This window comes from Rattus rattus, chromosome 7, assembly GCF_011064425.1.
Source record: "Rattus rattus isolate New Zealand chromosome 7, Rrattus_CSIRO_v1, whole genome shotgun sequence".
In the NCBI taxonomy this organism is placed as follows: domain Eukaryota; kingdom Metazoa; phylum Chordata; class Mammalia; order Rodentia; family Muridae; genus Rattus; species Rattus rattus.
The window spans coordinates 45,567,055-45,581,641 of record NC_046160.1 but is presented as its reverse complement, the minus strand read 5'-3'; the positions used below and the strand labels follow the sequence as shown (position 1 = coordinate 45,581,641).

The 14,587-nt window shown below is 44.1% G+C and overlaps 1 protein-coding gene across 1 annotated transcript in view; it reads left to right on the top strand.

Annotated features, from left to right (window-relative positions):
* The first annotated feature begins 265 nt into the window (after positions 1-265).
* Positions 266-14,587, top strand: part of Pik3cg (phosphatidylinositol-4,5-bisphosphate 3-kinase catalytic subunit gamma) — a 33,233-nt gene continuing 18,911 nt past the window's right edge. The window contains exons 1-7 of the mRNA XM_032907622.1: positions 266-714; positions 3,307-5,313; positions 8,555-8,620; positions 8,734-8,959; positions 10,444-10,547; positions 12,019-12,165; positions 13,736-13,826. Coding sequence (XP_032763513.1) covers positions 3,319-5,313; positions 8,555-8,620; positions 8,734-8,959; positions 10,444-10,547; positions 12,019-12,165; positions 13,736-13,826 — 2,629 coding nt within the window. The 5' untranslated portion in view covers positions 266-714; positions 3,307-3,318. The remainder of the gene's footprint in view (positions 715-3,306; positions 5,314-8,554; positions 8,621-8,733; positions 8,960-10,443; positions 10,548-12,018; positions 12,166-13,735; positions 13,827-14,587) is intronic.

Here is a 14,587-nt window from a genome sequence, read left to right as displayed (position 1 = left end):
CATTTGTTTATGCCTTGGGTATATTTTTGGTTTGTCTGAGTCTTTCACAGTCTTTGAGAAATTAATTCAAAGAGTGAAAAAAAAATAGTAAGGTAAAGAGCGCTCTCTGTCCCCCTCTGCTCTCTGTGAGCTTCAGCAGGAAATGCATTTCTGACACTTTTAAAATGAGCAATCACATGTATAATCAACTTGGTTAAAACTTCCTTCCTGGTAACTGCAACACTTCCTCTGCATCTGGATATGAAGGGAGCCCCCAGAAAAGCAGAAGAGTCTCGAGAGTGGCCCGGGTAGGTTTGAATTCGTTTTGTTTTCATCGAGTAAACAAATGACCCTTCCTCGGCGTCACCTCCAGTGCTGTGTCAGGTACTACTGCTTTCTGTTGTTTGCTCTTGGCTCGGTATGACTTGGAACAGCACCACTTCCTTCTCCGCAAGAATATTTTTGTCTGGAACCATTGCCGGTTCAAGACGAGCCAACCCGGGAGCTGAGTTTCCTCGTCTTGCCGAGCTTGGACTGTGCGTATCTACAAAGTTCCGTCCAGCGAGACTTGCAGGTGCCTTAGCTCTCTCTGCTTTTGTTTGTGAGGAAGGGGGTGGCCACAGAACCCATGACAGACAGGCTCCAGAGCCTTCCAAGTGCATGCTTGGGAATTCTGTCCAGACAGTGTTTTTGTAAGAGGACAAAGCTGCTTAGTCCCAGCCATGACGAAACCCAGTGAGTATTTGGTCAGCCTTTTCTGTACCTTGTATCATGATACAGTGTGAGCTCCTGCTGGCAGATACTGAGTTATATTTGTATGCTTAAATTTAGACATGTTTTATTTTAAGTTCATGTCAGTATCAACATAGCTTATGGTTTTCTTTGTCGGTTACTCTATAATGTACCAAGAGACCAAAGTGAACGCTTTAAGCTTCCAAGCAACAGTTGTTTGGGACAGTTGGTTTCATTTATTTACTAAGTATAGCTTCATTATATTTTAAGAGGAGGGAGAACTGACTTTTAAAATAGCTTAACCCAAGAATTGTACATAGGTTGGGATCCAATGTAACTTGCCTTTCACAGGTTTTAATCAAAATCTCCTTTAGGGTATATAATTGATACTCCACTGTTCTTCAGGAAATAATTAATTATGGATCTAATTAACATCAGTTAGAGAGTAAATGATACTTTCTGAAATATTTTGTCTCAATATTTGAATATTTAGAATATAATGTGGCACCAATGTAGCAATGCTAAGTATTAAAATCGAAGTTTTAATGAATCATTTTTATGAATCATTTTTATGGGTTATTATTAAGTTTTGGTACTCTGAGCATTTCATTCATTATTTGATGGTTTCATTGTTACACTTCAATGCTTTGTAGAGGCCAAATATTTATATATGGGTAATATGATGGGAATAAATTTGTAAATTCCTGCAATGGAGATGAAAGTATGACGACAAAAAGAAACTGAATTATGGGTCATGGGAGAATCATGTCTTCTACTGTGTCTCCTCTAAAGCAGAGGCACACCAAACCAACGGACTCAGTTAAATTACCTAAAAGTTCGTGTTGGGAAAGTTAAGTATGGTGACACCTCCCCCTGCCCTAATATGGCAATGCTCCACATTCCATGATCAAAATGCTGTGTGTCCCCAAGTGGCTTTGATCACAATCTTCACCCATTTCACTACTCTTGAGTTTTATGAATGGAATGACTAGCTTTCTTATATGAGAAAGAAAAAAAAATGAAAAGAAAGGAGACAGGAAGTTGACCAGGGAGCCTGGGTTCAGACAGTTTGAAAATAGAGAAGATGAAGCAAGATTGGGTGTCTGGGTTGGAGAAGTGTGAGACTGAACAAAGGAAATGCATCGGCTTCTTCTCAAGGCGATGGCCAGGGTCTCACGCCGCAACTTAGGGACTAGGCTTTGTCCTCCACTGCGCTGTTTTATGCATCTGTGTGCGTCAGGATATGTACAAACCGTTGCTGTTTTGAGCCAGTAAGTGTTAGATGCTAGATGAGTGTTTTACATATTTTTTGTGCACATGTGAGGGTGGTTGCATGTGTGTGGTGTAAACATGTACGTGTGCAGGTGCACAAGTACACCTGCAGAGGACAGAGGAGACTCCCTCCGCCTTATTCCTTTTCAGACAGTGCACTTTCAGACAGGGTCTCTCACTGAACCTGGGGCTAGGCTGGTTTCCAGCAAGCCCCAGTGAGCTCTCCCACCTCTGCTTTCCTCTCTTCCAACACACACACACACACACACACACACACACACACAGAGAGAGAGAGAGACAGAGAGAGACAGAGAGAGAGACAGAGAGAGACAGACACAGACACAGACAGACAGACACAGACACAGACAGACAGAGACAGAGACAGACAGACACAGACAGAGACAGACAGAGACAGACAGACAAAGAGAGACAGACAGAGAGAGACAGAGAGAGACAGAAAGACAGACAGAGACAGACAGAGACAGAGACAGAGAGACAAAGAGAGACAGAAAGACAAAGAGAGACAGAGAGACAGAGAGACAGAGAGACAGAGAGACAGAGAGAGACAGGAGAGAGAGACCCACCCCTGGTGGGGGACAATGCTTATGTGGGTGGTAGGGTATGAACTCTGACCTCATGTTTGTACAGCAAGCACTTTTATCCACTGAGCCATCTCTCCAGCCCCATAATGCTTTACAAAGTTCTAATTAAGACATCATTCTCTCTCTCTCTCTCTCTCTCTCTCTCTCTCTCTCTCTCTCTCTCTCCCTCCCTCTCTCTCTCTCTCTCTCTCTCTCTCTCTCTCTCTCTCTCTCTCTCTCTCTCTCTCTCTCTCTCTCTCTCTCTCTCTCTCTCTCTCTGTCTCTCTCTCTCTCTCTCTCTCTCTCTCTCTCTCTCTCTCTCTCTCTCTCTCTCTCTCTCTCTCTCTCTCTCTGTCTGTCTGTCTGTCTGTCTCTCTCTCTCTCTCTCTCTCTCTCTCTCTCTCACACACACACACACACATACACACACACACAAAACTAAAAGAAATGTGCCAGCATGTTTAAAAAAAAGTGTACTGCCTTATTTAACTTTTGCCTCCATCATCTAGGCGAAAGTAATCAAATTTACATATAAGAATCGAGCTCAAAGATTAAGTGGGCCACATCACTTAGACAGTGGCTGGCAGAGATTCCTGTCCAGACCCATGCTGTTAAAGACAGCGCTGCCTCCAGCTTTCTTGGTACCTCTAGGCCTTGGGCTCACATCCACCCACCATACTTTCTCTCTGCCATCGTACAGAAAACAGCATCTCTTGACAAAGCTCTGTGTCTGCACTCCCAGGTCACCTAGGGCATGGAGCTGGAGAACTATGAACAACCTGTGGTTCTGAGAGAGGACAACCTCCGCCGGCGCCGGAGGATGAAGCCACGCAGCGCAGCAGGCAGCCTGTCTTCCATGGAGCTCATCCCCATTGAGTTCGTACTGCCCACCAGCCAGCGCATCAGCAAGACACCGGAAACGGCCCTGCTGCATGTGGCTGGCCACGGCAATGTGGAGCAGATGAAAGCTCAGGTGTGGTTACGCGCACTGGAGACCAGTGTGGCTGCGGAATTCTACCACCGATTGGGTCCGGACCAATTCCTCCTCCTCTACCAGAAGAAGGGACAGTGGTATGAGATCTACGATAGGTACCAAGTGGTGCAGACCCTAGACTGCCTACGTTACTGGAAGATGATGCACAAGAGCCCCGGCCAGATCCACGTGGTACAGCGACATGTACCTTCTGAGGAGACCCTGGCTTTCCAGAAGCAGCTCACCTCTCTGATTGGCTACGACGTCACTGACATCAGCAACGTGCACGATGATGAGCTAGAATTCACTCGCCGCCGTCTGGTTACGCCCCGCATGGCTGAAGTGGCTGGCCGGGATGCCAAACTCTATGCCATGCACCCTTGGGTGACCTCCAAACCTCTTCCAGACTACCTGTCAAAAAAAATTGTCAACAATTGCATTTTCATTGTCATCCACCGCGGTACCACCAGTCAAACCATCAAGGTCTCCGCAGACGATACTCCTGACGCCATCCTTCAGAGCTTCTTCACCAAGATGGCCAAGAAGAAGTCCCTAATGAATATCCCAGAAAGTCAAAGTGAGCAGGATTTTGTGCTGCGGGTCTGTGGCCGTGATGAGTACCTAGTAGGTGAAACGCCCCTCAAAAATTTCCAGTGGGTGAGGCAGTGCCTCAAGAACGGAGAGGAAATACACCTGGTGCTCGACACGCCTCCAGACCCGGCCCTAGATGAGGTGAGGAACGAAGAATGGCCGCTGGTGGATGACTGCACTGGAGTCACCGGCTACCATGAGCAGCTGACCATCCATGGCAAGGACCACGAGAGCGTTTTCACAGTGTCTTTGTGGGACTGTGACCGAAAGTTCAGGGTCAAGATCAGAGGCATTGATATCCCTGTCTTGCCTCGGAACACCGACCTCACTGTTTTTGTGGAAGCAAATATCCAGCATGGGCAACAAGTCCTCTGCCAAAGGAGAACCAGCCCTAAGCTCTTCACAGAAGAGGTGCTCTGGAACGTGTGGCTGGAGTTTGGCATCAAAATCAAAGACTTGCCCAAAGGGGCCCTACTGAACCTACAGATCTACTGCTGCAAAACCCCATCACTGTCCAGTAAGGCTTCCGTAGAGGCGCCAGGCTCCGAGTCCAAGGGCAAAGCCCAGCTCCTCTATTACGTGAACTTGCTGTTGATAGACCACCGCTTCCTCCTCCGCCATGGGGGCTACGTGCTCCACATGTGGCAGATATCTGGGAAGGCAGAGGAACAGGGCAGCTTCAATGCCGACAAGCTCACCTCCGCAACCAATCCTGACAAGGAGAACTCAATGTCCATTTCCATCTTGCTGGACAACTACTGTCACCCCATTGCTTTGCCTAAGCACCGGCCTACCCCCGACCCAGAAGGAGACAGAGTTCGAGCTGAAATGCCCAATCAGCTTCGAAAGCAATTGGAGGCAATCATAGCCACAGATCCACTTAACCCCCTCACAGCGGAGGACAAAGAATTGCTCTGGCATTTTAGATATGAAAGCCTGAAGCATCCGAAGGCATACCCTAAACTATTCAGCTCGGTAAAATGGGGACAGCAAGAAATTGTTGCCAAAACATACCAGCTATTAGCCAGAAGGGAGATCTGGGATCAAAGTGCTTTGGACGTTGGCTTAACCATGCAACTCCTGGACTGCAACTTTTCAGACGAAAACGTTAGGGCCATTGCAGTTCAGAAACTGGAGAGCTTGGAGGACGATGACGTTTTACATTACCTTCTCCAGCTGGTACAGGTAGGGGCTGGTGGTTAGCAGGAACTGTGCTCTCCCCGAGAGCTCATTTGCATGTACACAGGCACCCCCTTCCGTAGTCATACTGCACCCTTTGTTCAGTTTCATGATCAGTCAGCCTGGTGCCGATGAAGCCACGTCAAAAAGTAGTAAACGCTTCCATTGACATTATTTTTACTGTCTTTGAGGGTTCGCCAGCAAGCATTTGAAAGACACCAGTGCTGCCTTTCATGTTTTAGAAGAATCGTCCCAGTGGAAATTACATAGTTCTCATTATTTTAATGATAGACTGAACTAGTTGCAAATTTCCTTGAGCCAAGGCTCATGATTTATGGTGTGTGTGTGTGTGTGTGTGTGTGTGTGTGTGTGTGTGTGTGTGTGTGTGAGAGAGAGAGAGAGAGAGAGAGAGAGAGAGAGAGAGGAGAGAGGTCAAATTAGAATTTGGATTTGCGTTTTATGCCTGTGGAAATTGAGATACAAGGGCACTGAGTTATGTGTCCAGGACCACATATTTAAAAAGCAGTGGACTAAAATTAAAGGGCTGACTGACTCTAGGCTTTATCCTCTTTGCAGCCTCAAATAGCATGCATGAATGGGGCAGAAGGACAATGCAGGCTGTAGTATTTTAAATCTCTGCCTGTGTTTATTACAATTTATAGAACAATATATTGTCTCTGGATAGAATCTTTTAAATACTTTTTTTTTAAACTCCTGAGTATTGTATATATGTATACATTGAAACATGATCATATATACCTATTTCCACTTCAGATTCTCTTCTTGTCCTTATTAATGTGTCTCCCTTTCAAGTTAATGTCATTTCTCCCTATTAACTGCTAAGTCCAATTAGCACTGTCCACATGTCCACTGGTGTAGAGCCTTCCATGCAAGCAAAGGAATCCTACCAGTGGCCACATCTTCCAAAACGAATGATTGCTTTTTCTCTCCTAGCAACTTTCCATTGCTACTAGCTCCTGAATATGGGGTAGGGCCTAGGGATCATCTGTCTGCCCCATCTGTGGCAGAACTTTGGCTGGTTTGATCCTGTGCTGGGACTACAGTACTCTGAGTTCATGATGGCTTTCAGGCCTACTCCACAGGGAGAAATGTCATACATGGTACTGTAATCCTGGTCAAAAGCCCAGGGCTGGGGGAGGTCATAGGCCCTAGGGTAGAACAAGCTATTGCTCTTTTGCTAAATAGTTGTGCTGAGTAGAATCCGGGTAGCTGCCCTCTTTAAACAGGCATGAAAGTAGTTTCACCCAGTTCCCATGATGCTCTCTGGGGTTCTGTAGGGTCAGCAAACGATAAGCCTGAGATTTAGTGGCGTTGTTAAAGAGTGATAGTTCTACTCACTTTAGCGACTCTCAGCTTACTTTGTGTTGCTTGACAAGGGAAAGGGAAGTAAGGGGCAGAGGGAAGAAATGGAGGGAGAGAAATGGTGGTGGGGGAGAAATGGTGGTGGGAGAAATGGTGGTGGGGAGAAATGGGGGGGAGAAATGGTGGGGGGGTGGGGGGGAAATGGCATTGTACAGCACAGATTGCTCAGTTGTTAGTTCAACAACCTCTTCAGTAAGAAGACAAACTCTCAGATTTGCTGCAACACACACAAATATGCACAATGTGTCTAATAACAAATTATGAAATTATGACAAGGGCTTCTGGGAAAACCATGGAGTACTAATAGCTAAAAGGGGATCGGGTGCACTTAATTGTGATGTGATTAACCCATCTGTGCAAATTTCAGAGCAGGCAATGCTTAGTCTAACAATTTTTCATTGTCATCTTCCAAAGTAAACTTCGCAGAATTCAAAGATAAGTAACGTCTTTCTTGGAAATATTTTAGGTAAAAGAGGTCAGTCGGTCTTCATTAATTTTGGCTGTGCTGGCTCCTATTTGAAGAGTGATATTCATTTGTGCAGCGATTTGAAACATTTCCAGCCCCAACTAAATGACTCACTGTTGGTTAAAATGGTCTCTTGGTTGCGATCTGCATCACTGTTGTAGAAGTGAAACATGAAGAAAGACCAGCTCTCAGGTTAGAAACCTAAAACACATTTAAAGTGAGTTCTGTTCACTGAGTAACCACATCTCAGAACTCGATTGAGGTGCAGTTCTATGGTACCTACTTGACCACACCCAAAAGAAGCACTTTTGAAAGGAGAGCTAAGATTGAAACATTCAGGTCAGTATTGATCAGGTCAAACTGAAACCCAGAGTAAGAAGAACTACGAACATAACAAGAAGACATTAGGCTCCATATTATGGGCTACAGTGGAAATGTCTTCTGTTCTTTGAAGGAAAAGAAAGCCATTCCTATTTATAAAGGAACTGTTCTAAGATAGTTCATATTAGACTTATATACATTACCTATCTTCTAGCTAAATATTAGACTCACATATGCTACCTTCTAGCTTAATATATGTATTGATAATTAAATAATGTTTGTTGTTTTCAAAGCTATTAGCTATTTCAAGCTTATTGAAAAATAAAATATGAAAAATATACAGGGACCCACCAAGATTTAGTTTATTTTTCCCATTTCATTGGTTATCTTTCTTCAATAATAGAGCTGACATTTCACTTAAGTCAACATCCAACCCCAAACCAACACTATGAAAATGATCAAACAACGAAGACCAAGGTCTGCCTGCCTGGAGAAGCATAGAAAGTCGAGGGTGTTCTGACAATGCTCCGAACCACAGGGTGGCAGGGTGGGAGCCGCTGTTTTCCTACAGTAAGAAGGTGGGAGCTGCTCAAAAGGGAGGCTACATGGTGTTAGGATCTTCACACTTCCACTCGTCTTTGCACCTACCATCCTTTTGAGGAATGCTGTATTTCCACAGTCCATTCGCTTTGTAACAACCACTCTTACCTTTCACTTTAAAGAATTCTTATAGCCATGCCCACCTCTACCCTCTCCCTCTCCGATAAATCAAGTCATTCTAACTCAGAGCAAAAGCCTTCCCAACTTCAGCTCTGCGACCCAGATCGCAGCACTGTGCTTCATGAGTTCGGGCCTCCAGCCTCAGCGTGTTCCTCACCTAAATGCTAAGCAAGTGCCTTCTCCTGCTGCCCTCAGTGTCTGCTAAACAGGGAACTGGATTTGAGTGGCTGGGGAGATTCTCAGCACCTTAGCTGGAAAGACCCAGTGACGCGGAACTGTGGGTTTCCCCCATTTCCTTTCTCCTGACTGACCACCACAGAGTACAGTCCTTCAAACACTGATGTGCTCTTCCTTTAGGCTGTGAAATTTGAACCATACCATGACAGTGCGCTGGCCAGATTCTTGCTGAAGCGTGGCTTGAGAGTAAGTACTTCCACTCCGATAGCAGTGTAACAGTTTTGGCCACCAGGAATTGCCCGGTGGTTATCCCTACAGCATTAGTCACCATGATCTCAACCATCTTGTACCCATCTCAGAACAAGAGAATTGGTCACTTCTTATTCTGGTTCTTGCGAAGTGAGATAGCCCAGTCCAGACACTATCAGCAGAGGTTCGCTGTGATCCTGGAAGCGTACCTGCGGGGCTGTGGCAAGGCCATGCTACAGGACTTCACGCAGCAGGTCCACGTGATTGAGATGTTACAGAAAGTCACCATTGATATCAAATCCCTCTCGGCTGAGAAGTATGATGTCAGTTCCCAAGGTACGGTGGCTGCGTTTTCTCAGTTCTCCTTCCAAATGTCATAATTGTTTTGATTCTTCTTTCTGGAATTCAAGTAGTACTTTGCGAAAGGCAGCTAAGAAAACATTTTGGTCTCTTGTCTTCAATGAAGTGAACAGATTTAGAGCTCTCTTCCTATAAGGCATGATGTTTTATGACCATAAATGTAAATTCTTACAAACGAAGTTGTGTGTGGGAACTGAGAGAAATTGAAGAACTGTGTGTGGACGGAAGATGTAATTTTCAAGAACAGGTCCACACACAAGAAGTTACTTCCAAATCTCCTTTTCCTCATCTTTGAGTGCTTTCATGGTGATTTCAAAGAGTCAGAATTTGAAGGTAATATTGAGAGATTAGGTTGATCTTAAAATTTTGTTGGGGTTGGGGATTTAGCTCAGTGGTAGAGCGCTTGCCTAGCAGGCGCAAGGCCCTGGGTTCGGTCCCCAGCTCCGAAAAAAAGAAAAAAGAAAAAAAAATTTTGTCATATGCATACATTTGCGTCTCAGGATAATACACATAGGTCAATCTATGTCACCTTCACGCACACATGTGCATGCATGCATGCACAAACACACACACACACACACACACACACACACACACACACACACACACACACCTCCTCTCTGTGCCCATTTCCAATCTCTTATCTCTGCTCTAGGAAAATTAACCTCTCCTATAAGGTTTGGGTTAACACCACCTTAAGTTGTCGTCTTTGACACATTTTTCTGACACAATGAAGTGTATGATGATTGAACCTAGAGAGTATCTTTTACTTGCTTTATAAACCTAGACCTAGCACTACAGCTTAAAACAGACACTAACATCCCTGCCCAGTGACTTAAGCTTTTAAATATTTTATGTTTCTAACCTTCCCTTTTAATCGGTTTCTAGTTCACTGATCATACTACCCCCAAAGCTACTGACGATAGCAGTAACTATCTTACATTTGGGCCGGCCTCTGCCTGTTATCCAGCCAGTGATCTGTACTCTGTATTTTGCCTTGAGAATTTCGAGGTTGCCACATCTTTTGTACACACCCTAACTTCCTCTTTTGAGAATTTGCAGAACTCTAACCCGGCTCTAGTAAAGAGTGTGTTCAAATGTGTGCTCCACAAACCAGATAGGCATTGAAAGTCTCACAGGCTGGGAAAGCGATGGAAGTACCAATCCTTAGGTTCACTCTAAGCACACTCTCTTGACTGGAGGTTTTCACACATGTGTTCACATGTCCTCTGCCTGTGAAGGGACGTTTACAGTTAAGCTGTTCACAGTTATCCTGACTTACTTTGCCTACTTGCAATGGTTAGATCCCCAAAGACAGAGCTCTAAATCCCCTTTCCTACTACTAATTTCCATATGCATGGACTTCTCAGGGAATGTGACTCCAGGAAGTGCTGAGATCCTTGATGGTACTGAGAATGTCTTGTGCTCACTTAACTCCTGTATGCTTTTCATAATTGCAGTTATTTCTCAGCTTAAGCAAAAGCTTGAAAGCCTGCAGAATTCCAGTCTTCCTGAGAGCTTTAGAGTTCCCTATGATCCTGGACTGAAAGCAGGTACCCTGGTGGTAGGTATCAGTGGGATTTCTCTGTCTGTTCCTTTTGTCCTGCAAATGTCTAGCTAGCGTGCTTTGTAGAGCTGGGACCATCACAATGGATCTTTGGTAGACACAAGAATCTAGAGCATCACCAGATGGGTTCCTGTCAAGACCCTCTGTAATCACTAGCACCCAACATCACAGGATCCAATACAACACACCAGTGGGAGGGTATATGCCCTCTCACTGTGTTTTAAATCAATTTACTGATGTATTCTTTACACAGTTGTTCACAGTGTGAAGTTCAGTGAGTTTTCACAGATAAATGCTTCTATACAACCACCAGCAGAATCAAAACAGTGAACATTCTTCTAGAAATATAACAGAAATTCAATATCAACTGTCCATATCGTAGGTGCATCTATGCCTCACCTCTCTGACCCCTTCTGTTGATTTAAGTGTCTTTGCATATGTCAATACCACATAGTGTAACAGACCACTTTGTATGCATGTAAGAATCTTACAGAGGTATACTTCCACTAATGTGCCTCTTCTATGAATTACAAACCCCCCGTGTATTATTCTGCTTTAAACTAGGAAAAGCATGTACAATCCATTGTCATGATTTATATATCAGAAATTACAATATATTAATACAGATTTCAAACTGCTGACTTTCCTTTAAAATTGCATCATAATTTTATTTACTTTTATTTTTATGGGTATGAGTGTTTTGCCTGCCTGACACATCCATGCAATGCCTGAGGAAACCCCAAAGGGTGACGGATGCCTTGATATTGGAATTGCAGGCTTCTGTGAGCTGCCCTCTGTGGGTGCTGGGAACTGATCCCAGGTCCTCAGCAAGAATAGTGAGTGCGCCTAACTGCTGGGCCTTCCTCCACCTCTGCATTATGTGGTGCGTTCACGTTTGTCTGAAACCCATCAAAGGTTTGGTTTATTCTTATGACTGCTGTCACAGTGCTTTGCTTAGATGTGAGGGGCTGGGGCTGAAAGTCCTGTGCTCAGGTGCAGATTTTCCATTTACTCCTGTTAAATTTCCCTCAGTTAGATTCGGCCTACATTGGATTCTGGAGTAATGATATTTCAGCCACTGTGGTAGCACCAGAACTCCTTCTTCAAATGAAATCTGAAGAAGGGAATGTGTAAACAGATAGTAGAAAGTGTTCTGAACTATGCACTTTTAGTGGGCATACCGAGTTTCCACGGGGGCAGGGTGATTAAAATGATACCTGCCGCTCCCCACGGACTCTCCACAGACCGTTAGAGTTCCTTGGAGTACAGCCTGAGAGCCATTGTTTCAAGGGCTGTGAATTTTCTCACACATAGATAGCCCTTCCAGTTTGGGTGAGAACGACTTCTGTATTTTTATCCAAATATTGAAAACCATTTTCCAGCCAGTTCACCAGCAAGGCTCCACGAGAGAACTGTGCCTCCTCCGTGTGTGCTCACTGTATGTGACGGTGTGACTGCTCCCTTACAGATTGAGAAGTGTAAAGTGATGGCCTCCAAGAAGAAGCCCCTGTGGCTTGAGTTCAAATGTGCCGATCCCACAGTCCTATCCAATGAAACCATTGGGATCATCTTTAAACATGGCGACGATCTGCGCCAAGACATGTTGATCTTACAGGTAGGCTGGTGTGAAGGGAGTGGGGTTATGCAATTATCTGAAGAAAGAGTGCTGCGCTGGTCTATGACAAACCTTTCTGGGTTTTTGTTTTGTTTTGTTGTTTTCCATATGGTAAACAGCAATCAAGAGGTACCTGATAGGTAAGTTTTACTAGCACCATAGTTCTCTCTGTCCTTTCAAACTTGGGTGGTCCACATTCCCTCTTAGCCAGACACGCTTGCCTTTCCTAGCCTCCTTTTAAACACCCCATTCTACGTGTGGTAGCCTAGGCTGTGGGATTATTTGTCTCCAGTGCACAGTTCATTCCTGTTCACTGACATATCAACACACTGGTAGGCATACTCCGTAAATACATATCCTTTGATATTCATACACAAACTCAAGTAATGATTTGATGCAAAAATGATGAGGAGGTTGGTGATCACACAGGCCGGGAAGAGGTGACCGGCAAGGTACCGTCACTGTCCAGGTCAGGTTTTTTAACATTTTTGTGTAAGTCTGTAAATCTTTGCTGTCCAGCTTTTCAAGCCTTATTAAGGAAGGAGGTGAGGGTTTCCAAAATCTAATACAGTTTATTTAGGTAACAAAGTGTACTAATGTAAAGGCAGCCTATTTAAAAACACAATGTTTTCGATTCATTTGAAGATTCTGTTTTGACGTTATTTCTTTTTTTTTTTTTTTTTTTTTTTTTTTTTTTTCCGGAGCTGAGGACCGAACCCAGGGGTGCTTGCTAGGCAAGTGCTCTACCACTGAGCTAAAGTCTCAACCCCTTGACATTATTTCTAATATAGCACCCGGTTCTTTTCCAGGACGGTTTGTCTTCTTGTTGTTGTTTTGCTTTTTGTCCAAGAAATATTTTAAAAAGAAAGAAAGGAATCCTTTAATATTTTTAAAGATCGGTTTAGTTTTAAACGAATCTGTAAAAATCTTTTGAATTGTTCAAAGATGAGCATGTCAAAGCCACGGAACAGCACTTGGCTGTTCCTTTTATTTTGAGAGACAGCTTCTGCTTAGACCGGGTTGTATTGTTGGAGCTCGCTGTTCACTAAAACTCTCCAAGACTTCGCTCTCGTTCCACTGAATAGAAACAGAAATTATATTCCCAATATAAGGCTCCTACAAGAATCACGCATAAAAGAGCAAACAGTTAATGTTTAGGGTCGGTATCTCCGTTATTGATCTCACTGCCTTGGTTGTAGCATGGATCTTGTGATATTAGAGTAGTAAGCATGTATAAGGACATTACAGTTTCTGTGTGGAAACAGACATAACAAAGTGGAATGCTCTGATAAGATAGATAAGGAAACATGCCAAAAAAGCCTCCCGCAAGTGAAAACCCTTTATACTTTTCTTTAACCTATACCCCCGGGGTATATGCAAATTAACAGATTTGCAATGACAGGAAATTTTTGAGTATCAATCTGACCAATAAAACTTATTACCTGTGTATTTCGCATCGACTCATGTATTGTATGCAGCCAGATACGATGGCTAGCTTTTGTAAGAGAGAAGAAAATCGCATTGGCTAACATCTATGTGTAATAGAAATTGCCTGTGCCTTGGTTCCCAGATTCTACGCATCATGGAGTCCATTTGGGAGGCTGAATCTCTGGACCTGTGCCTTCTGCCTTACGGTTGCATCTCAACTGGCGACAAAATAGGTTTGTAGTTACGTCAGGAGATGAGCAGCACACCACTCAAGGGCATCACTCCCTCACTGAAAGCAGTCCATTACCAGAAAGTTACAGCCATGGGCAAGAGGAAATGTCCCCAGGCTGGAAAGTGGCTCTCAGTTCAATAAGGACATGATGATGCAGGGATACCTGCCTCCCGCCTGGGCCCTCACACGGGAACAGTCTTCCCAAGAACTTGCTCCCTCCCCAACTCTTTTCCTCCTCTAAACCGAAACTCATTTCTTTGCACATTAAGCTTTTCTCTCGCAAATAACATTTAAAATTAGACAGAAGGAACTGTCACTTCTTTTTAAATTCCAGAATTCGCATTACCGAAGCTATTACACACTCCACTCAGGTACTTTTATAGGCATTTAACATTTTAGTTTTAATCACGCTTATTTTTATTCAAGGTTCTGATATGAGAAATGTAGAAAACATTTGGCCTTGTTACCTGTAAAGGAAAAGTTCCAATCTCTGAGCAAGGAAGGCTAAGCTTGGCACATAAATGGCTTTATTTGTCACTCCCCAAAAGCAGCCCTTTCCTCTCCTTAGTCAGGGCTATTGAGAGAGTGTCCTTGGCAAGTTCTGGAGCTTTGATATTTTCTTCCCTAAAAGCAAGCAAGCAAACAACAACAAAATAGCTCAGACCTGGAAGACAGATCTTTGGCCTAATAAAAACCTTTCTGTTCTTCACTCGGCCAAGACTTAGCAGCATCAGCCGCCTCAGAATTCTGTCTCTTCACACA